The sequence below is a fragment of the Halichoerus grypus genome, chromosome 3 (genome assembly GCF_964656455.1).
Source record: "Halichoerus grypus chromosome 3, mHalGry1.hap1.1, whole genome shotgun sequence".
NCBI classification, from domain to species: domain Eukaryota; kingdom Metazoa; phylum Chordata; class Mammalia; order Carnivora; family Phocidae; genus Halichoerus; species Halichoerus grypus.
Window position 1 is genome coordinate 155710010 of NC_135714.1, and position 24067 is coordinate 155734076.

At 49.3% G+C, this 24067-nt stretch overlaps 1 protein-coding gene and 1 long non-coding RNA gene across 3 annotated transcripts; one reads left to right on the forward strand and one right to left on the reverse strand.

Annotated features, from left to right (window-relative positions):
• Nucleotides 1–206: 206 nt before the first annotated feature.
• Nucleotides 207–6077, reverse strand: LOC118543404 (uncharacterized). Its single transcript, XR_004921058.2, has 3 exons — nt 5960–6077; nt 4607–4695; nt 207–2815 (listed from the first exon to the last, which is right to left on the reverse strand). It is a non-coding gene; the product is annotated as an uncharacterized LOC118543404 (long non-coding RNA).
• On the forward strand, nt 6033–23067 carry CLU (clusterin). 2 transcript variants are annotated; one of them, XM_036104424.2, is made up of 9 exons: nt 6033–6163; nt 9669–9800; nt 11394–11542; nt 14987–15157; nt 16632–17037; nt 18123–18227; nt 21249–21478; nt 22403–22578; nt 22818–23067. In XM_036104424.2, exons 2-9 carry the CDS (start codon nt 9707–9709, stop codon nt 22825–22827), a joined length of 1341 nt encoding a protein of 446 aa, XP_035960317.1. In that variant the 5' UTR covers nt 6033–6163; nt 9669–9706; the 3' UTR covers nt 22828–23067. The 2 variants fall into 2 exon arrangements, with proteins under 2 accessions (XP_035960317.1, XP_035960316.1); XM_036104423.1 differs by lacking the exon at nt 6033–6163 and adding an exon at nt 6482–6539.
• Nucleotides 23068–24067: the final 1000 nt, after the last annotated feature.

Below are 24067 nucleotides of genomic sequence, written 5' to 3' on the forward strand. Positions count from 1 at the left end.
CAAACACACACACAAAAAAAACACCTACCATGCACACACCATAAACACACACATACACACACACACACACACATATCATGCCATACACATACACACACACCCCACAAAAACACACACACATTCCATTTGGATTAAATATCTAAATATAAATATAAAAACAGAAAGCTAGAAGAAAATCAGGAGAATGACTGTCTATATTTTAGTGAGACATTCTTAAGCAGGTCAGGAGACTTAGAAACTATAAAGGGAAAACCAAATTTCACTACATAAAAATTTTAAGAGCCTCCATAATCAAAAGTAAAAGACACATAATAACTTGGTAAAAACATTTGCACCATACATATAAAATTTATTTATTTCAAGTGATCCTATAAATTGATAGGAAAAAAGATCAAAGTCCAATAAAATGAGCAAACAATGTGAATAGGCAAGTGACAGAAGAGGAAACTTCATGTAAGAACGGTTAATTGAGGGGCACCCGGCTGGCTCAGTCAGTGGAGCCTGTGACTCTTGACCTCGGGATTGTGGTTTCAAGCCCCACCCTGGGTGTAGAGATTACTTAAACATAAAATCTTAAAAAAAAAAAATGATTCATTGAAAACAGTGAAACAGGCAAAGGGATTAAGGTGGCAAAATGTCATTTTCACAAATCAGATTGGCCAAAATTCAAAAGGCCAGCAGCATCCAGTCTGATGATCACATGGGGAAAGGACATTGTCAAAGAGAATGGGAGTTACCCCTACCTTTTGGGAAAACCAGCAGGCAGTAAATATTAACGTGAAGACTACAATTCTCCTTTATCCTACACATTCCCTTTTCCCCAGCAATCCCAATTTGAGAGTCTAACTCATGGTAGTAAAGGCACCCGCATATTAGGGATACCTGTGGAAGGCTGTTTATTGTGTCACAGTTTATAGTGACAGAAAAAAATTGGAATAGGGGAATGGCTTAATAAAATATGTAGCTTTGGAAAAGCATGGTTTATATCTATCTACGTATGACCTGGAGGGATATCCCCAATATCCGTGATATTGTGGAAAAGAGCAAGCAATATGTATAATACGATTTTAAATTTATTTTGAAAAAGAAAAGAAAAAGGCAAAATCCCTTATTTGTTTAGATATGTAATGCAGATTATGTATATATATTACATATACAGACATACATTCTAAATATAAATTTACGTATGAGTAGACATCCGTTACTTTCCAAGCATGAGATTTAGGGAGAAACTGAATAAAGACAGAAAGAAAGGAAGAAATGAAGGAAGGAAGACAAGGAAGGGAAATGGATTACTCTCTAAAGATTACCTTTTCGCCCTAATCTGAATAAAACTGCAGTCAGTTGCTTCTGTGTCTTTGTGTACTCCCAGCGCCCCGCAGCCTGCCCCAGGGGTCAGTGTAAACCAATTGGAGAAGCACAGTGTGTTACACCATGTTAGAAAAGTAAGCAGAGGGTGCCTTGGGGGCACAGGGAGTTTCGTATTAAATCACACGTTGTGTCTCGGGGCCCTCCCGCCTGGCTGCCCAAAGCTGGGTCTTGTGTTTGTCCCTAAAGTCACACCAGAGGAGCAGGGACAAAATGGAGCACCCTTGGGTCAGGGAGGAGCACAATGAGGTATCTGGTAACCTCACTCTATGAGAAGGGACTGAAGGACCTGTATAAAGAAATACGTCTGGGGCACCTGGGTGGCTCAGTCGGTTAAGCGTCTGACTCTTGATTTGGGTTCAGGTCGTGCTCTCAGGGTCGTGAGATGGAGCCCCTAACTGGGCTCTGCACTCAGTGGGGAGTCTGCTTCAGATTCTCTCTCTCCCTCTGCCCCTTCCCCAACTCATGCTCTCTCTAAATAAATAAGAAAAATCTTAAAAAAAGAAAAAAAAAGAAAAGAAAGAAACATATCTAAGTTGAGATAGAATCATTGTTTTCAAATGTTTGAAGGGCTATCCTGTAGAGGAGGGCTAACTTAACATATTGCACCTTAGAAATAAGATGAGGGACAGAGAAGTGATAAAGGGGCAGATTTCAGCTCAGGGTAAGCAAAACCGGCTAAGATTCTTTTGACCCCTAATTTTGTCTTTTACAAAATAGAAAAATACCACATACTCTTAACAGTGACATAGAGATACAGTGACGATCAACGGGCACAGTGTAAGCCAGTAACTTGTAAACTGGAAAACAGGGGTCCTCAACTTTGGCTGTGCATTAAAACTACCTGGAGAGGGACGCCTGGGTGGCTCAGTCGGTTAAGCGTCTGCCTTTGGCTCAGGTCATGATCCCAGGGTCCTGGGATCGAGCCCCGCATCGGGTTCCTTGCTCAGCGGGGAGCCTGCTTCTCCCTCTCCTGCCCCCCCCCCCCCGCTTGTGCTCTCCCTGTCTCTCTCTCTGATTAAATAAGTAAAATCTTAACAAAACAAAATAAACTACCTGGAGAATATGAAAAGTCCTGCTGCTTTCTCTGGCTGCACCCCAGCTTGATTCAGTCATAATCTCTGGTGGTGGGACTCAGGCACTGGTAAGTTTTAAAGCTCCCCAGGTGATTCCATTGTATAGTCCCATTGAAAACCACGGATCTAAAATAATAACTACTTGGATTCCTGGTGGCTGTGGAAAAAGTAGGTTTGCCCTGAGACAGATCGGGGCCAATTAAAAATACCCCCATTGGGGCACCTGGGTGGCTCAGTCTGTTGAGCAGCTGCTTCGGCTCAGGTCATGATCTCCAGGTCCTGGGATGGAGCCCCGTGTCAGGCTCTGCATTCAGCGGGGAGTCTGCTCCAGCATTCTCTCTCTCTCCTTCTTCCTCTGCTTCCCCCCACCTCTGAAATAAATAAATAAAGCTTTTAAAAATGCCCATTAACCAAAGAATTGGAGCTAAATGTTAGAGTTGACCAACTCTGGAGTAAAATCTAGACCATATAGTCAGTCAATAGCAAGTGTAACAGTGAAGATATTTTAAGTAATATTTGTCTACTTCGAGGTCCATGACAAGCAACTTGGAGGAGGCTAGCTTCATATCTTTTCCCAAAAAAGTATTCCCTAGATGGGAGGATAGGGAAATGCAACTGATGGAGTGAAACTTTCTGTACGTTGGGGAGGCCCTGAAGAAGCATTCAGGACACCTCTGCACCAGCTGTGGGCTGAGTTTACTGTATATAATTGTATTATGCGTGATTTTTTTCATCGGTCTGTAATCGACGGAATATCCCCGTTCAACAGTTCGAGCCTGAAGAGGCATTATTAATAGCAGGCCACGGGGTCCTTACTGCTCTTGTCCATTTCTAGCTTGTCCCAGCTATGTCGGCGCTGGTTAACCTGTCATGCTGGTGGCACCGAGCTGGACAGTGTGGCCGTGATGGGGATGCATGACAAAGATACCGCACAGCAGGGGAGAGATGGTGGGGCAAAGCACACAGAGATCAATCAGATAAATCGGTAAACGTAAAGCTCTTCACTTTCCCCCTCTCCCCTCCCCAGGGTCCCCTGTTCCAGGAAAAAAAATCAAGTTACAAACCCCAAACTAATTGCACAAGTCCAAGATGGGTGCAAAATGATTAAACAGCCGCATCTGCCAAAAAGATGATGAATTCTATATGAATCAGCCGAGTGACTCAGCAGCTGAACAAAAGCTCATCTAGAGCATTTGAGCCAGGGAAAAGGTGGTCAGCTCTCCCTGGTACTGGCAGGTTCTCAGCTGGGCTCAGAGCCTCAAGAGAGGCAAGGTCCAGAAGGCTGAACGGCTGGGGAGGAATCCACAAACAAGGACAGGGCAGGCAGCCACAAGCCCGGAGATCACTGGGAGAAGCACTTCGCTGCCTTCAAATATCTGAAGGACTAGCAAAGGGGAGATGGGTTGGGTTTTCCTGTATGGTTCCAAAGGACAAAACTGGGCTTGGGGCCCTTGCAGGAGCCTGCCTCTGAGAACCTAATGCTATCATTAGCTTTTCTAGACAGCTGTTTGCATACAGGTAGTAAGCTCCCAGTCGTTGGGGGGCATTCAAACAGAGGCAGGATGATCACCTGGGGGGAACGTTGCTGGTGGTGGTGGGGAGTCAGCGCTGAATGAAGTATGGTGTGAGAGCTTTCAAAATTCCCACTTTCCCCCTTAAAGTTTAATCTTCTGAGCCTTGTTTGCTTAGTAGCTAGAGTAATCAAGTAATCATTCCTAGGGGACCACAGTCCTGTCTGTGAATCGTGTTATTTTCTTCCAAATCCCTTCTTCCTCTCCTCCCTTCCCCGACTTCAGCTGACTAAGGCAGATCTCCTTGCCTGTCCTCCAACGTCTGATTTTTACAAATATAATTATCACAGAATTGTGCCTCCTGTGCCAGATGTGGGGGGGGGGCACAGAACAGAAAAGTTACAAGGAATGTGCTCAAAAACAGCTCCTGTGACCTCAGCCATTGATATGCTAAGGAGGAGGCAGTTTCCATAGAAAATGTAGCTTTTACTGATAGACTTTCTTCTTTTTTTTGAGAAAAATAAAAGGAAGCCTCAGGAGAGAAATATTGTTCCACATTTTCACTGGATTTTTTTTCCTTCTGGGCTGATTTGCTCAACACTTGGCATTGTCTCAGGTGAGGTTGAATGGGACCTTAGAGATGACACCTACCTTCCAGATTCTTCATTGTCCACAGGGAAGAGGCTGAGGCCCAGAGGGCAAAGTGGTTGTCCAAGGTCACCCAGCACCCTAGGGCAGAGCTGAGACTGTAGTCAGAAATCCATGCAGCCAGCTCAAGTGCCCCAACTTCTTCATAGGCCTAGAAGCTGCATCCGTGCTCCCTCCGGAAAAACGGTGGGGTCCCAGTTGTCCCCGGACCTTGGGCAACCAGGGACTGGAACTCAAGCTGTATTTCTTGAAGTTGTGAGCGGAAAAACTCAGCCCCTGACCATACAGGTCTCCTCTCCCCTAAAGCCTTCCGTCTCACATGGTTTTCAAAGTCGGCCACCCAAACCAGGTTGCCTACACCCCCTCTGCCTATCCATCTCCCCCCATTGGTGTGAGAACCACCTGCAGGCAGCTTGACTTTTCACCTGGAGTGCAAATGTCCTGGGGGTCCAGAGTGGGTGGCTCTGTTTCCTTCCCAAGAAGTAGTTATACCTGAGGGACGTCTGGGTTGGTGGCCTCCCTGCCTGGGGGTGACGAGAAGTCTCCCATCTCTCTGTCACACCAAAGCGCCCTGCCAAAGGGAGTCTAGAAATAAGCTCCTCCTGTCAGCAGAGGGAACTGAGACAGACAGAGGTGAGTGAGCCCCCTTGCAAAGAGGACCTGCACATAATTTGCAAGGCCGGGTGCAAGATGAAAATTCGGGACCCCTTGTTCAACAACTATGAGGAATTTCAAGACTGCATCGAGAGCCCTCAAGCCAAGTGTGGGGCTGCCGAATCCCACACCATGAAGCCCGCCCAGCTCTGGGCCCCAAGTGGATGGGGACAATAACTGCTTAAGGTTTAGGAATCAAGGAGCCAGGGGGACATTCTGGTTCCCCAAATGTATGCTCTGTTCACCCCTAAAAATACACTTCTGTTTCTTCCTGGCCAGCAGGTGCACCAAAGGCCCACGGGGTCTCTGTGATGGGGGGAGAAGTCGATATTTCTTTCTCCCTCTGTGTTCTTCTCTCCCACAACACCCTCTCCATCCCACCCTCATTATTTCTGATGCTTTTCTACTTAAGTGGAACAAAGCTCACGTTCAATGTGAAAGAACTGTGCGATTTTATTTTGGACTGGGAACCGGCCGGGAGCGCAGTGGACCCCTGGAACCCCGTGGAGGGGTCGCCAAGCTGCGCAAGTTAGCTCGAGCTCTCCCCTCCTGGGGGCACTGTCACCCAGCTCTGAGCCGCCGGCGAGTGGGGAGCACCCCGGCGCGGCCCATCTCCGTGCAGATGCCCTGCCTCCCCCGCACCCCTCCAAACACACCCTACGCGCGCCCCCCGCCCGGTGCTGCCCGAGAGCGCCCCCCTACCCCGCCTCCGCATCCCCTCCGGCGCCAGCTTCCAGAAAGCTCCCGGTGAATTCCACAGCATTCTTTGGGCGTGAGTCATGCAGGTTTGCAGCCAGCCCCAAAGGGGGTGTAGACGAGACAGAGCGCTATAAATACGCGCGCCTCACGGTGCTCACCACGCGGTGTCGCCAGGAGCTGCGCACGGTCGCCGGGCGCCGCGGACCGGTGAGATGTCCCCACCTCTCCTACCCGGCGCAGAGCCCCACCGGGACCCAGGGCGGGCAGGGGTGGCAACAAGGAGAGGACAGGAAGATCGCTGGTACTCCCTGAGCTGTCTGAGCTGCGCTTTGGATGGAGTCGGGGAACCAGGGAAGGGAGGTGGCCCGAGCCCCATCACCAGGCCGCCGAGCTGAAAGCAGAATTGCTGGGCGGTGGCGCTCAGGCCGGGACTCCGGAGCTCCCGTGCTCGCTAGCTCCAGCCACAATTCTGTGGGGTAACTAGGACAGGTGTAATGACCCTCCTTTTGCAAAGATGGGGAACCGAGACTTGGAGAACTAATGCCGGAGGCCCGGACCTTCCTGTGGCATCCTCCTTGTCCAGGTACTGAGCTCCAGTGGTGGTTGTCAGCTTGCCTGCTTGGGTCATCTTGTCTGCTCCCGAAATCCGTAGTTCTCTCCATAGGGTGTTTATAAGTATGTTTTGATTTAAGTACATGTTGCAACCACTTAAATCCCACTCTTTCTGCTTCCTAATGTACCAGGATACATCAGAGAAAAGTCACAATCGCCATCAGATCGCAGACATCTGCTCCAGCTGTCTCATTTTATAGATGATAATCTGAGGCCTGGAGAGGTTTAGGATCCTCTCCCAAGATAAACAGCATGTAGGTGTCAGAATCAGGACTAGAACTGAAGCCTTGATCTTCCAGAATTTCTGGACCTAATAAAAAAAAAGAAGAAGAAGAAGAAGAAGCTGCTTATTATGCTTATTTTTAAAGAGAGATTGGGAATTTAAGAATAAGGACAGATACAATGATAGGGTGCCGGCTGGAGTCTTCATTATAATAACAGTGGGAAATTACATACAATGTAAATGCCCAACCTTGTGGGATGGCAAAATAGAGGACACCAGAAAATGCACCATTCTGCAGCCTCAGAGGTGTGCTTTTAAAGACTATTTGAAGATAGTGGGTGTAAGGGATCTGATTGCGCACAAATGCATAGAAAATAGAAGGAGGTCTACCACAGTGTTGCGTCTGGATGGTGTGAATTACAGGTGCCTCATTTTTCTTTTCGGTTTGGTTTCTACATTTGGGGAGGCAGTAGGATAGGAGCTTGGGCCTTTGGCTTTAAAAAACCGTGCAGCACGCCAGCTGCGTGACTGCTTGGCTTAGGTCTCTGCGTGCTTCCTGTGGCTCCATCTGCGCGGGTGAAGCGTCCTTGGGGGAAAGAGGCTGCCTGGCGGAGGTGGGGAGTGGAGGACCTTGGCAGGGCTTGTCCCAGTCAGAGCAGTTGGCAGCCGGGTGCCCAGGCCTGAGCTGAGAGGAGAGGAGAATCGGCGCATACGGAGGGCAGTTCCAGTGCTGTCCTTGGAAGAGCAGTGTCAATGTCACGTTCTGAGTTGGAGTCCGCATTGTCATAAGACCCCCCACCCTCCCGCCCTCTCTCCCCCCCCCCCCCCGGGTGATTCCTAGGTGCTCTAAAGGAGCAAAGCCCCACAGGGAGGGACCACAGGCTCCTCGGTCCCTCTGAAACATGCCACCTCCTTCCACTTCCCCGAAAGATAGTGCCAATGCCCACAGCTGGTCCTAGGTCAGATTTCGAAATAGTCAGAATTTACTATGACTATCTAAGACCCCTGTGTTTGCAGAAGGCATTCAGGTCTCAGAGGTCCACGCTGGGGCCATTTTACAGATGAAGACACTGAGGCTCAGATTTAAGTGACATGGTGTCAGGGAAAGGACACTGGACTGAAGGTTGGGAGGGCTGGGTTGTCCTCCTGGGGTTGCCAGCCTGCTGCGGGCCTGGGGAGCCCCATGCTGTCTCTGGGTTTGCCCTCCCCTTGGAGGCAGAGGGATTGGGCCAGGAGACTGCTCCCCGTGGCCCAGGCTCCTGGTGGGAGACTGTACTGGATGCTGGGTTTCCAGACTCCTCAGTCAGTGCTCTTGCCTTCAGCTCTCTTTTCTTCAGGGCCCAATGCCCTGTCTCCTGGTTCAGACCTATTTCAGAGGCTCTTGTATGAATTTCTGAGAAGTATCCCGGGGCCTCTCCCCGAGAGCTGGGTGTTCTTGCTAGCTTTCTCTCTCTGACGTGGCCAAAGCTCTGTTTCTCTCTGAGGCATTTCAGGCCTTAGTGAGCAGCTAGGGCAGAGCCCGTGAGCCCTGGGCCTTCTATCAGGCCTGAAATAGCCACCCACCCTGTCTTTGGGGAAGGCAATGACCCACTCTCTTCTCCCACGCTGCTCCTTTGCTCTGCGTGGCTGGTTTGGGAAGCACAGCTTGGCTGCTTGACTAATGACTTTCCGGGCGAGGCTTCCTTTATTTACGTGCTACCAAATACGTCCCTATGGGCCTGCCGAGCTGAGGGCAGTTTTTAGATGTTCACAGTTTCGGGAAGGGGGGAACCCCACCTCCCTGTTCTGTTAGGGGAAATGAGAGAATTCAGATAAACAGTGGTGCGGTGGGGGGAGGGGGAGAGGGAGGAGGCCAGAAGATGGGCTGCTGGGGAGAGGGGTTCTGTTTTATGCAACAGCTCCAGCTTCTGGGAAAGGGTCCATTGTGTAAGACTGGGCTGTCCTGGGCTCCCAGCAGTCAGCTGAGTGGTGGCAGGGGCACCTTGGCAGGGCATGCTACTGTGGGCTTAAAGGGGAGAGCCACGGGAAAGGGACCTGGCGGCAGAGGGGCCCATCCATCCAGAGGAAACTTCTCCTGGGGAGGCGTGAGGTCCACCCTTTAACCCTTTGACTTTGCCCCCCCACTCTCTGAAGACAATTGCCTCCTGTTCTACTGCATTTATACCCCAAATCTGTGCAGGGATATAGATCTCAGGTCTCATGCGAGGGATGGCAAATGACCTTTATTTTCCTCTGCCAACCCCCAAAGGGCTGGCTCTCACTGCCTCAGAGTCTTGAAAGGCCGTTTTAGGGGGTGTTGAGGCTTGGTGGAAAAAAAGGGGATTTTTCTTTTGTGATGGATTGGGAACGCCTGCTGTGGGCCTGATTAGTGATGCACACAGCACAGGGGGGGCTCTACGCAGTCCCCACATCAGGGCTGGGGAAGGAGAGGGGCCAGTGAGTCAGCCCAGAGAGGTGTTCTGAGGGTTTATTTGACATGAGCAGGTATCAGATAGACATCCTTCCTGGATGCAGAAAGCACATGCTCAGGCTTAGTCAGCGATTCTGGGGCGGCCGGGGGGGGGGGGGGGGGATTGGGGGGGAGGGCTGGACCTGAGCCCAGAGCTCTGACTCCAGAGTTCTCGTTTCTTCTGTATTAGGCTTCTTCTCCTACGGTTCCTCCCTGTAGCCACTTTCTTTTGAAGGGGTCCAGGGGCAAGACTGAGCTTTTCTCCCAGTTTCCCTGGGGGATAAAAACACAGTAATGGCAGCCGAGGGGCCAGCTGAGGGCAGGGCCTCCGTGGGGCTCTGGAGAAGCTGCTGTAGGCTGCAGGCCGGGCCGGAAACCAGCAGCCTGGCTAGCTGTTACCATGACAGTCTCCTGTTCTCTACAAACAGAGGCCTGCTGGGATTCCAGAATTGGAGAGGGAGGCGCCATGAAGACTCTCCTGCTGCTGGTGGGGCTGCTGCTGACCTGGGAGAATGGACGGGTTCTGGGAGACCAGATGGTCTCAGACACAGAGCTCCAGGGTAAGTGGAGCAGGTGTTCCCTGTCCTAGCACACTTCCTCTCTGCCAGGGCCCGAAGCGGTAGAGACCGTTTGGTCCTGTGCATCCCATCTGCTTTGCTCAGGCTGGCCCCTCTCAGAGCCTCCTCCCCCGCCCAGCTACCTGGTCTAGGTTCTTGGCCGTCAGGTGGGCTTCTGGGCATTTTTCAGGTGTATCCCCAGCACTTTCTGGCCACTGCATCCCTTTTCACCAGTCTGCTTGTCCCGGGGCCCACGCCTCCTCTGGGAAGCCTGCCTCATTCGAGACTTCGTGAGTTTCCATTTTTGAGTCTCCATAGCACCTACTATATGTACCCTACACCTTTCCACCTAGAAACCCAATGCTCCATATCCAGGTAAGGGGAAATGTCCTGCAGAGCCTAGCTTCGAGGTCCCCTCCTCTGCCAGGCCTTTCCTGAAGCCCCCCCAACCCCCACCCTCCTCCCCATGCTTGTCCTACAAGCTGACTGGTTCTCTGGGGTGGTAGTTAAAAACTCAAACTTGGAGATCAGACTTGGGTATGTGTCTGGCTCTGTGACTCCCTAGCTGTATTAACCCGGGGCAAGGATCTGATCTCACTCTGCTGCTTTTTCCTCGTCGTCGGTGCAGGGGGGGATGACCTCAGTGCAGAGAGCATTGCCTAAAAGGGCATGTGATGTGGCCGGCTCAGTGCTTGGCCCAGGAGAACCACCAGAAAAGCCTTAGCTGTTACTTCTTCAGTACCTCGGTGACACTGTCTCATTGCATTTGCCACACAGCGTTGTCTCGATCACGGTCTCCTGTGGAACGGTGTCATTAATTCATCTTTGTGTCCCCTATCATGTGGAGCCATGGAATAAGGAAGTTCAGATGTTTGGTAAAACGGACTCCCAGAAACACTTGTGTCCAAAATAAGATTTTACATTTTGATGTTTGAACAGTTATGCTTCCAGAATATTTTTTAAAAAATTTTTATTTTAAGTCACATACAGTGTATTATTAGCTTCAGGGGTAGAGATCAGTGGTTCATCAGTTGCATCTAAGACCCAGTGCTCAGTTCATCACGTGCCCTCCTTAATGCCCGTCACCCAGTTACCCCATCCCCCCACCCTTCTCCCCTCCAGCAAACCTCAGTTTCTTTGCTATGATTAAGAGTCTCTCATGCTTTGTCTCCTTCTCTGATTTCATCTTGTTTTATTTTTCCTTCCCTTCCCCTATGCTCCTCTGTTCTGTTTCTCAGGATATTTTTTTCCGTGGAAGTGTTCTCGTGCAGCTGGGCAGGCTCGTTCTCCAGGGCTGCAGGGGCATCGTGCCGCTCGCTGTCTCTCCCCTGGGGTGTGCCTGGGCCAGTGCTTTGTGCTCCTGAGCAACTAGCATAATCGCTATTTGGGCCCTGGGTCCACAATAAGCCCCATGATGGGCCCCCGGGTCAGGGCAAAGCTGGAGCTGGAAGGCTGCCCGCCGGGGTGGGTGCTCCCAGCCTTGACAGCCCCTAGACTGAACTGGCCTTCCAGACCATCCCAGCTGGTTCTAGGGTGATATCCCCAGCACCATCTCTGCCTCTCTCTTCACTCTCCCTCCCTGCCCTTCTCTTGCAGAAATGTCCACCGAGGGGAGTAAGTACATTAATAAGGAAATTAAAAATGCTCTCAAGGGGGTGAAACAGATAAAGACCCTAATAGAACAAACAAACGAGGAGCGCAAATCACTGCTCAGCAACTTGGAAGAAGCCAAGAAGAAGAAAGAGGTAAGGAGGAGCCAGCTGACTGCACCCCCCCCACCACCACCTGAGTTCCCCTGCTGGAGGGGAGTGGTCATCGCCCTTCTGGTGCCCTGCTGGGTTGTCATGGTGACCCTCAGCCCTTTCAGGCTAGTGTCTGCTGATGCTGGGGCTGTAGTTAAGAAAAGAGGGAAGGTTTCTTTGCTTTTGAAAGCTTCAAGGGGTTAGATCTTGGATCTGGTTTCTTACCAGCCTGGCCCAGGGCCTGATGATGACCGATTATTCACTTCAATAGATTTTTCTAAACCCTGACTATGCAAGCTCCAAGGTAGGCTCTGGTTTGGGTCTGTCCTGGGTCAGGAGGGGGATGGTACCCTACCTTCAGGAAGCTTATCGAGTAGGGCAATAACTTTGGGGTTAAGGCAGGTACACACTGCCGTACCCCATGGCTTTCTAGAGTTCTGAGTACTTCATAAAGAGACATTTAAGTCGGATAGTGAAAATAGTGGGTCTAGCCTGTGCTTAATGATTCAACAAAACTAAAACACCATAATGGAATAAACGACTTATTTTTAAAAAAGTCAGTAGTCTCCTTAAGGGTATCCTAAAAACCTACTCCCATTGCCTCCCTACCCCTAATGAAGGAGATGCTAAGACAGGTCACCTGCCACCTTCATGACCCATAATGCATAGTAAAGTGTTTTAAAGGCTCTGAGAAGTTCTGTAGTAAAGAAGTTCGTGGAACTTCATTTAACCCTGTGTTTTCCAAACCAAATTGATCAGGAAATCCTTTTTTCTCCTCATGATAGCTTTTTTTTTTATAAAGATTTTATTTATTTGTTTGAGATGGAGTGAGAGGGAGTGCACATGACTGGGGGTAGGAAGGGGGGCAGAGGGAGAGGGAGAAGCAGGCTCCCCACTGAGCAGGGAGCCTGACATGGGGCTTGATCCCAGGATCCTGAGATCATGACCCGAGCCAAAGGCAGACGCTTAACCTACTGAGCCACCCAGGCACCCCTCTCCCCATCATAGCTTTTAGCACAATTCCCTGGAAGCCACTTAGGGAAATGCTGGCCGATTCAGCAGTTTCTTTTGACACTTAATGCCCTTCCTTGTTATCAGTGTTTTTCTTCACCATTCTTTTTTTTTTTTTTAATTTTTTATGTTATGTTAATCACCATACATTACATTATTAGTTTTTGATGTAGTGTTCCATGATTCACTGTTTTCGTGTAACACCCAGTGCTCCATTCATTACGTGCCCTCTTTAATACCCATCACCAGGCTAACCCATGCCCCCACGCCCCTCCCCTCTAGAACCCTCAGTTTGTTTCTCAGAGTCCATAGTCTCTCATGGTTCACCTCCCCCTCCAATTTCCCCCCCTTCATTTTTCCCTTCCTACTATCTTCTTCTTTTTTTTAACATATAATGTATTATTTGTTTCAGAGATACAGGTCTGTGATTCATCAGTCTTACACAATTCACAGCACTCACCATAGCACATACCCTCCCCAATGTCTATCACCCAGCCAGCCCATCCCTCCCACCCCCCACCACTCCTCAGTTTGTTTCCTGAGATTAAGAATTCCTCATATCAGTGAGATCGTATGATACTTGTCTTTCTCTGACTGACTTATTTCGCTCAGCATAATACTATGAGAATCCTCAAGTAGCTCATAGAGAAGTGTCAGGCAAGCCCTATTTTTGAGTTTTTGTGGTTATCATCAGAGTTTGGTATCCTGCAATCCAGGTTCTGTGATAAAGCCCATCAAGTTCAGGAAAAGACTCCATGCCGTCTTAGTTCCCGAATCTGTGAACGGGCAAGAAAGGAAGTGGGCCGTGTAGTTGACGCTGGTGCATTGGCTCAGTAGGGGGCCTGGTGGCCTTCCCAGCAGGAACAGGGGACCCGGAACAGGAGAGGGATCTCACAGAACTCAAACTCTTTCCTGGTCAGCTCTTTGCTTTGGGGTGTGGATGGTCTACTTAACTCTTCTTCGAAGCATTAATACACTCATTTGTCGAGATTTTAATATAGAAAAGTGGAAGAGGAAAAGTTTTCTGAAACCCTTTTAACCTCTGGACAATTCGCTGTTAACATTTGATCTGTTTCTCACTCTTTTTTTTCCCCCTCTATACTCTTCTGATAGTCACTATATTCAAAATCACAACTTGTTAACATGAAAAATGCTTGTTATACTATTTAAAACTTAACTACGAACACCCTCGCAAAGCCATGCATCTCCGGCCTCTGTGTAGACCAACGATTTGCTTGACCTTCTATTTTTAAGCATCCGGGTTGATTCCAGTATTTTTCCCCCCCGCCATAAACAAATACCATAACATATACATATACAATGGAATATTATGCAGCCATCAAAAGGAATAAGATTTTGCCATTTGCAACGACGTGGATGGAACTGGAGGGTATTATGCTGAGCGAAATAAGTCAAACAGAGAAAGACATGTATCATATGACCTCACTGATATGAGGAATTCTTAATCTCAGGAAACAAACTGAGGGTTCCTGGAGTGGGGGGTGGGGTGGGAGGGATGGGGTGACTGGGTGATGGACACTGGGGAGGGTATGTGTTCTGGTAAGTGCTGTGAATTGTGCAAGACTGTTGAATCTCAGATCTGTACCTCTGAAACAAATAATGCAATATATCTTAAGAAAGAAAAAAAGAAGAAGAAGAATGTAGCAGGAGGGAAAGAATGAAGGGGGGGAAATTGGAGGGGGAGAAGAACCATGAGAGACAATGGACTCTGAAAAACAAACTGAGGGTTCTAGAGGGGAGGGGGATGGGAGGATGGGTTAGCCTGGTGATGGGTATTGAGGAGGGCACGTTCTGCATGGAGCACTGGGTGTTATGCACAAACAATGAATCATGGAACACTATATCTAAAACTAATGATGTAATGTATGGGGATTAACATAACAATAAAAAAAATAAAAAAAAAAGAATTAAAAAAAAAAAACAAATACCATAACAAATATCTTCATGCATATGGATTTCCCCTTTATGGCAGGAATTCTTTGGGATGGATTCTTATAGAATTATTGGGCCAAATGACATGGATGTGCTAGAGGGTTTTGGTAGTTGTTGTGACTTTGATTTTGAAGGCTTACTTCCTCCCGTGGCTGCAATTGACTAATAAGATTCAGAGCGCCTCTGGGGTCAAGACTAAGGGCAGCGTCAGAGAAAGGGGATATCCACGTGCGTTCTAGTGGCCGGGGAGGACTGTAAAGAAGAGCCAGGTCTCGAAGTTGAGAAGATGTTTAAAGCTGGGTGGGGAGGGAATTCCAGGCAAATGGGGGGAACGCAGGAGCCAGAGGAGGATATAGGGACTGTGTGTGGCTGGCCCCGGGAAAAGGCCTGAGGGGGTGGAGAGCCCGGCGCCATCGTGCCTGCTTGCAGAGCGTGAAGCCTGTGGCTTCCGCGTGGCTAACCTGACCTCGTGTCCTCCCATAGGATGCCCTAAATGATACCAAGGATTCGGAAACGAAGCTGAAGGCGTCACAGGGGGTGTGCAATGACACCATGATGGCCCTCTGGGAAGAGTGTAAGCCCTGCCTGAAACAGACCTGCATGAAGTTCTACGCCCGCGTCTGCAGAAGCAGCTCGGGGCTGGTTGGCCACCAGGTGAAAGGGGACAGGCTGCTGAGCACAGCGGGGCTCTGGGTGGCAGATGCGGGAACTGAGTGTGAAATATGCCCCTTCTCTGGTCCTGCCCCCAGTTCCAACAGGTGGGGCAGTTCTCCCACACCAGCTGGGTGCCTACAAATCCATTCAGTTCTGACACTGTCCCCCCGGAGACGGCATGAGATCCCATGGGCTAAGGGCTCAGGCCCACAGACTGTCCTCCCCACCCCCCCAACTTCAGGTGCCAATCATGAGTCTGGCTTGTCACCTGTGCTTCTGTCCGACTGGCTATAGATTGGAGGTTCCCACAACCCCCTCCTTGCGTTCAATTAATTTGCTAGAGCAGCTCACAACTCAGACACACATTTGACTGATTAGGTTATTGGTTTATTATAAAAGGATCTAACTCTGAAAAGCCAGAGAGAGGCAATATATAGCTCAAGGTATGGACAAGAGGTGGGCAGCGTTCCATGCCCTCTGAGAGGGCACCGCTCTCCTGCATCTTCACACGTTCAGCAACCCAGCAACTCCTCAAGCCCATCCTTTTGGGATTTTATGGAGTCTTCCTCCCATGGGCATGATTGATAAAATCATTGGCCATTGCTGATGGGTTCAATCTCCAGCACATCTCCCCTCTCCAGAACTCAGGAGATGGGATTAAAAATTCCATTGTTCTAATCTTGGTTGGTTGCCCTGGCGACCCACCCCCATCCTCAGGTGCTTTCCAAAAGCCACCTCATTAGCATAACTTTATTATTTTTTAATTTCTTATTAGCATATAACTTTATTGCTCTCCTCACAGGAAATTCTAAGGGCTTTAGGAACCAGACAAAGACCAAACATACACTTGTCTTTATAAATCACAGTATCACGACTTCATTTCACATGCCAGATGCAGTTGATCAGTCCCGGCTGCATCGGGGCCTGGAGTCCACGATCAGTTGGTAACGTTTGCTACCAGTGAGCAAGTGTGAAGTCGTTAAAAGCACCTATGCCGTGTGTTAGAAGATTCTTATCCAGAAATTATTAGCTGGATGACATAACAAACGACTTCGTAGTATGGCTCATCCCTGGGTCCTCTTAGGCAGAAGGAATTAAGAATTTTAGCACATTAATATCGATCCCATCCTCCCCTGTGGGCTTCGCCTGGTTGCAACTCATGAACCGAAGGCCCATCCTTTGGCCCTTGGCTGAGTCGGGGTGTGGGGATCCTTGGTGGCCAGAGAGGAGACCAGTCTCAGGTGACAGGGGTTTATGCATCTCTTGGCCTCAGACGTCTTCCCAAACTCTTCCCCCTTTGGGCAGGTAGAATGGAACGGCGTTGGCCTGACAGCTGGGGGGCCAGGGAGCCAGGCCCAGCAGGGGCTTTGGTCATGTGCTATGTGACTGAGGTGACCAAGGGGCAGCGAGGGGGCACAAGGGGAGGCTGGGACTTGAGCGAGCTTCTCCTAACTTCCCCATTCTGTCATCACAGCTTGAGGAGTTTCTGAACCAGAGTTCTCCCTTCTACTTCTGGATTAATGGTGACCGCATCGACTCCCTGCTGGAGAATGACCGGCAGCAGACTCACGCCCTGGACGTCATGCAGGACAGTTTCAACCGGATGTCCAGCATTATGGATGAGCTTTTCCAGGACAGATTCTTCGCCCGTGAGCCCCAGGACCCTTACCGCTACTCACCCTTCAGCTCATTCCAGAGGAGGCCTTTCTTCTTCAATCCCAAGTCCCGCTTCGCCCGGAACATAATGCCTTTCCCTGGTTACCAACCCTTGAATTTCCACAACATGTTTCAGCCCTTCTTTGACATGATACATCAGGCTCAGCAGGCCATGGATGTCAACCTGCATAGAATCCCTCACTTCCCAATGGATTTCACAGAAGGTTAGAAAGCCGTCTCATTCTTCCTAAGAAGGGTTGGGAATAAGCAAGTTACTGAGAAGCCCGTTAGATTCTAAAGACTATGCCAGGGGCTTGGCGTGTGGCATCCCAGTTTCCCCCAGCAACCCCATGAAGGTGGTATTATCCCCATTTAAGGAGGAGAAAAGTATGACAGGTGGAGGAACGTGTCCAAGTATTCACAGCCGATAAAGGGGCACTTGGTCAAATGTAGCCCTGCTGGACTTGGATTCTGTGTTCTCTCAAGTTTACCATGCCCCTTCCAGCCCCTGGTGGGCATGACTTTGATTACTCCTTTCTAGAGAACCAGGCCCCTCTGTCTTGGGAACCCAGGTGCCTTTATGTGGATGCCGTGCCTACAGTGGTGACCGATTATATAATCAGTCCATGCTACAGTTTAGAAAGCTGTTCCTGGTTATCACCTGGGGGCATGCGTGAATATTTTTTGAATGAATGAGGTCTACTATGGACATGAAAAGTCAATACTTGTAGAAGTGATTTCCTTCGTTAAACTAACAGACATGGTCAGCCAACACCATCTCCTAAAGGCTACCGTTGGATTGGCACGAAGTTTGGCTTGAAACAGTTTGGAGATACAGGAGGACATTGAATTGAACAGCATCTACTGCATATCCATAATGGCGGGGGGAGCCTTGTCTTCTAAGGCCACTCTAAGGAGGATCCCATTCCTGCCTTCAAGGGGTTTGCTGACCCTAGGGGGAGAGAGATGAGCCAGATAGAATGCAGAGCAGAAAGGGTCAGATGCCAAAGAGAACGGCATATAGCTATGGCAGTGTGGAGGCAGGAAGGGCTCATCGGATGGAGATGGTGGGAGGTGAGGTCACACCTAACTGAGGGAGCCCCGGGAACCCCCTCCTGTCCCTCTGCAGGGAGCCCTGATCAGAGAGGCCTAGGTCTGCAGGCAGACAACCCATTCCCAACCTGCTCTGCCCACAGAAGCATCTCAAAGAGGCAAACAGTAGTGTGGAAGGGGTCGGAGGGGAGGCCCATTCCTATATTGCTCTGTGTGGTCCCTCAGCATGACGCCCTCTTCCCTCGTGTGTCTCCAGAAGAGAACCAGGACGGCGCCGTGTGCAAGGAGATCCGTCACAACTCCACTGGGTGCCTGAAGATGAAGGACCAGTGTGAAAAGTGCCAGGAGATCTTGTCTATGGGTGAGTCGGGGAGCCTTGGATCCCTGGTACCTCACCGGGGCTCCCTTTATGGGGTCAGGCACATGGGACTTGAAATTCCAGCTCCGCTGACTTCTAGCTGTGGCACTGGGGGGAGGGGGCTCCTTGGCCGTGCTCCATGTGGGCCCTCATCTGTAGACAAGGGCTAAGAGGTAGGGTTGTCCCTGAAATTGGGAGACATCTTTTTTTGATTTCCCCAGCTACTCTCTTCCCAAGGGCCATGCCGGGTAGACCTCCCTATTTTTTTCTGCAGATGATGGATTTTTAGATAATATGTATTCTGTTTAACAAACTCTTACCATGTTGGTACTGTTGTAAACACTTTGCAAACATTTACTCATTTCCTCAGAATGACCCTGAGTTGGGTACAGTGACTGTCCCTATCTTACCGAGGTGAAAAAGCTCATAGTCACAAGAAGGTTGAGTAACTTCCCAAGATGATAGGACACCCATATGTTGGAGAGCTAAGTGTATGGGATGTGTTCTTAACCAGTGTTTGGTGTTCTGTCCCCAGAACACGTGGATCACAGGTGCCTTAACTTCCCAGCAAAATACCCTTTGGTTGGTCGGTCCCCAAAGCAAGGGAAATATAGTTGACCCTTGAACAGCGAGGGGGTGAGGGGAGGCGATAACATAAACCATCTGTTAACATGCATTTCATATGTAACGTGTATCATATACTATATTCTTATATTCTTAAAGTAAGCTAGAGAAAAAACGTTATTAAGAAAATTATAAGAGAAAACTATGTTTACAGTACCATACTGTAAAGAACTGCGTATAAGCGCACATAGTTCAAACCATGTTATTTGAGGGTCAACCGTACTTCCTTTTAGGGCATCCCTCAGCTTTATCAGATCTCTTCATTGGCTCATTTCTTCCTACTTTGAGTAATAGCTATGAAAGCATCTGGAATGGTTCCTGGCACACAGCAGTCTCTGCTCGGAAAGAGTTAATTGTTTCCCTTGGATGTGGCAGATCGATCTTGTGGCTTTGCTCTTACTTAATACGTTTGGGTTTGCCAGGGCAAGCCTTTGGAGTCTAGTTAAATATTCCTAGCCTCACTCCTATAAGTTTTGAAGCCACTGCGAAATAAATACAAGTGTGGGGGGAAGGGCTGATGTATGAAGTGCAGGTGAGTCCTCAACCCAGCCTCCCGGGCTTTGTCCATCAACTACCATAGTTAGAGAAGCATCAAGTGTGCGGTTCCCCACCACCGGAGAGTCACGCGTCGGGCCAGAAGAAGAGAGACATAGATGCCCCTGCTCAAATCGGCGCCCCGAGCCCTGATCTTAACGGTCACTGATCCCAGCTTACCCACACTGCCTTCTCTTCACCGAGAGAGAGTTACCGCCTCTTATTTCAGGCGCGGGCCTCCAAATGAACACGCACTGCCCGAACGTTCTAGACCAGGGTTTCTCAGCTTTGGCGCTGTTGGCATTTTGGACTGGATTGCTTTTTTTTTTTTTTTTAAGATTTTATTTACTTATTTGAGAGAGAGAGGGAGAGAGAGAGTGCGTGCACGAGTAGGGGAGGGGCAGAGGGAGAGGGAGAAACAGGCTCCCCCCTGAGCAGGCCTCCCCCATCCACCCCGGACACGGGGTTTGATCCCAGGACCCCGGGATCATGACCTGAGCCGAAGGCAGATGCTTAACCACCTGAGCCACCCAGGCGCCCCCCGACTGGGTCACTTTTATCGTGAGGGGCTCTCCTGTGCGCTGTGGGATGTTTAGCAGCACCCCTGGCCTCTACCCACGAGGCACCCGTAGCCTCCCCACCACACCAGTCGTGACAACCAAAACTATTTTCAGACCTTGTCAAATATGCCCCTGGGGCAGCAGAGCCCCCGGTTGAGATCCACTGCTCTAGATGGAGTCTCAGTTCTCAATGACTTTTCTCACTTTTTAATTTTTCCCTGGTGAAAGAGTTAAGATTATTCATTGTATTATCTTTTCAACCTGGCTTTTATTTCTTGCCCCACCTAACATTTTTGAGATTTTAATACAAATACACTATAATCATTTATGGTAATCCTTTATAGTAAATGCAGTGTGCAAAGATCTGTTTTCCCCTGACTTGCTAGGGTTTGATGTACCATCCTTGAGATATTTTTTGAAAAAAATCAGGGAAAGAAAATCAGTAGTTTTTAAAGAGATAGTGGGTAGTTGCCAGCTCTTATTGATCAGACAACCTGCAGTGGGCATTGCAGGACCCAAAGCAGTCCCCTGTGTCTTCTCTGCCCCCCTGGTGAGCTGGGTGACCAGCCATGATGGGCAGATGGACCAAGGATCCTGGCCAGCTCTCTATGTCATGGACTGTTGGCACTAGATTTTTAGCTTTGCAGATATGCTCAAAAGACAGGCTTGGAGAATTTTCCAGAGCCACAGACTCAGAGGAGGAAGAACCTAGGTTTAGGAGTTAAAGCTCTGGATTCAATCCTGGCCCCATAAATCATTCTATGTCTTTAAGCAAGTGATTTACTTTTGTGGACCTCAATTTCATCCCTGGTAATACTTAAGGTAGAAGAGATGTGATTATTGGAGAGAGTGGATATCCACAGCACCTGAGTCGTGTGTGGTACCTAGTTTCTCTCCGGAAATGATCCCTCGGGGGACTAGCACAGCGAGAGTAGCTCCAGGTCTGAGCACGTAGACTGAGAGCAGTGTTTCTCAAAGTGTGGTCAACGTCCTTTCACCAGTCTCCAAGGAGGTAAGGGCCTTGCACCCAAAGGTGAATCAGTGATGTCACTAAGGACACTGGTTAGTCCAGGTGCCAATGTTTTCCAGAGCAAGACTTTGTCGATGAAGGAAGCTGCGTGTCGATTTACATCCTGGGGCGAGCTCTGTATTTTGTTACAGACTGATGACACACGGCACGTGGCTGGGCATTTAGAGTATCTCCGCTTTGGGTCCTGGCTCCATGAACTGATTCCCATTCATGTTTTTATCCTTTTTTAGCCTTCCCTTCACATTTCTGCCTTGTTTTTTCCCCATCTCCGGGCAGACTGTTCTTCCAGCAACCCCGCTCAGGCCCAGCTGCGACAGGAACTTAATAATTCCCTCCAGATTGCCGAGAAGTTCACCAGGCTGTACGACGAGCTCCTGCAGTCCTATCAGGAGAAGATGTTCAACACGTCCTCCCTGCTGAAGCAGCTGAATGAGCAGTTTAGTTGGGTGTCCCAGCTGGCTAATCTCACTCAAAGTGAAGACCCATTCTATCTCCAGGTCACGACGGTGAGTCACGTCCTGGCCACACACTGAAGCTCGGTGGGGCGGGTGTGGTCTGGCGGCGATGTGACCCTCCCCTGGAAGCAAAATGGGAGGAAGATATTCAAGGGGGCACTTAAGCTTTGGATCGAGCATTTGCCATATGGCAGGAAACATAAAAACTTTGAAGTACACTGATGCATGGAAGCCTCATCTCCCAGTGAGGTGTAGAATGCCATGACCCCATTTTTTTTTTTTTTAGAAAGGGGCAAAGGGAAAGGGAGAAAAAGAACCTTAAGCAAGCTCCATGCCCCAGCGTGGAGCCCAAGGTGGGGCTCGATCTCACGACCCCGAGATCATGACCTGAGCCGAAATCAAGAGTCAGATGCCAACAGGCACCCAGGTGCCCCCATTGTGACCCCATTCATGGTTGAAGAAAGTGAGAGATTCAACAGCTTGCCCTAGGTTTAAGAACTGACAGGTGGCTCACCTAGGCATTTGAAACTGTCTGCCTGGCTGAAAAGCCTGTGCTTTTCCCACGAGGGTGCCTCGCTGCCCTGCGCCACATAGCTTGGCTCATGAATTGGTGCGTTATCCTCTACCAGTAATAGAAAGCCTCTCTCTAGTGCTGGGAACCTTTTTTTTTGTTTTTCTTTCCCCGATTCCTTTTCTGCCACTGGCCCAGCCAGGGGCTGCCCAAAGAAAACATGGTGGCTTAAAAACCACTTTTCCTCTGGGAGTGCTCCCCATGGGCTGGTCATTTGCAGATAGGATTGACTCCTACAAACAAGTGTCTCTGAATTAGGGCCCTCCTGCTCATGGAATGTTACGGATGTCAAACTGAGTAAAAAGCAAAGGGGTCACCTGTCCACATCTGAGGCTGTCTTTTGTTGCAAAAGGAGTCCATTTTGACCAATATTTCAGTCCTTCTCTTACCCTTTTTCCTCCTAGGTGGGGTCCCAGACTTCTGACTCCAGCGTTCCCACTGGGGTCACTAAGGTGGTTGTGAAGCTCTTCGATTCCGACCCCATCACTGTGATGATCCCAGAAGACGTCTCCAGGAACAATCCTAAATTTATGGAGACTGTGGCAGAGAAAGCCCTTCAGGAATACCGCCACAAGAACCGGTGAGTAGGCAGGCCTCAGCTGTGCTCCCTCCCTGCCCAGCAGGGCCCTGGGACCCAGAAAAAAGGCCACGCAGATCCAGCCTGGGAACGATTGCTCCTATAGCCAGAGCCCAGGCACGAAGCCAGAAAAATCTCTGGAAATTCTAATTTTCCTTTGGAGGATGTTCTTTCTTTGTTGAGAAGCATTTATCCGTGAGTGTCCAGCCCTCACCTTCCATTCTCCTCCATTTTGTTTTCAGGGAGGAATGAGATGTGACCACTGCCTCTCCAAATAGGGGGCTGCCTGAGTTCCGTTGCCCCCGAGATGAGCAATAGGCCCCTAGAGAGAGCTCCGCATGTCACCGAGTGGACCGGGCCTTGCCTCGAGGCCCTTCTGTCCCCTCACCCAGCCTTTCCTCCCTCCGGACTCCGCACCGTAACGCCGCGTTCGCTGATCATGGGAAGAACTCCTGTGTGCCACTAACTCAATAAAACCGCCAGTAATCTGAACGCTCTGGGGTGTCCTGCTTTTATACTGGGTTTTTCCATCTCCCATGCGCCTTCATTTTGGTATGGAAAAAAAAAGTAGAAAAGAAAAGCACTAGCTAAGATGGTATAAGGACTATCATGTAATTGAGAATAAAAGGAGTGCGACAAAGTTAAACCAAGGATTTCTTGCTTTTAGGAGCAGAAATGTGTTCTTAATGGCCAAGTAAAATACATTTCTGAAAAGTGAATCTTGTCCATTCCATTATAAAACGGTTGCTGTATTCTGATTAGGGTGGGTGAGATCTCCTGAAGGAACACATTGAAAATAAGATTGAAGAAGCAATAATAGGGGCTCCTGGGTGGCTCAGATGGTTAAGTGTCTGCCTTCAGCTCGGGTCATGATCTCGGGGTCCTGGGATCGAGCCCTGCATCGGGCTCCCTGCTGAGCGGGAAGCCTGCTTCTCCCTCTGCCTCTGCCTCTCCCCCTGTTTGTGCTCTCTCTCTCTCTCTCTCTCTCTGTCAAATAAAAAAAGAAGAAGAAGAAGAGATAATAAGGCATTCTGGGTATTTTAATACCCAGTTGGCATTTTCTTAATGGAATCTATTGCCCCCCAAAGACAAAATGAGGCAATTTCCTTTTTACTTGTAAGGGTTTGGAATTCCTGTGACACCTTCCTGACTGTGGCATTGTTTGTCTGCTGTCAGTCCATAAAACCTTCCTATCTTGCCCTCGACCACAATTTCTCGTCTACTTGGATTTTTCCTGGTGGCGTATTTACCACTTAGTCGATATAGCCGGGCTGCAGTACCCCGTGCTGCCAGAAGATGGCCCTGCCTAATCGTGGTTCTTCCCCCAACATTAAGTTAGGAAGCCTTACCATCTCTGAGTGTTTTCTTTTTTTTTTTTTAAGATTTTATTTATTTGACAGCAAGAGACACAGCGAGAGAGGGAACACAAGCAGGCGGAGTGGGAGAGGGAGAAGCAGGCTCCCCGCTGAGCAGGGAGCCCGATGCGGGGCTC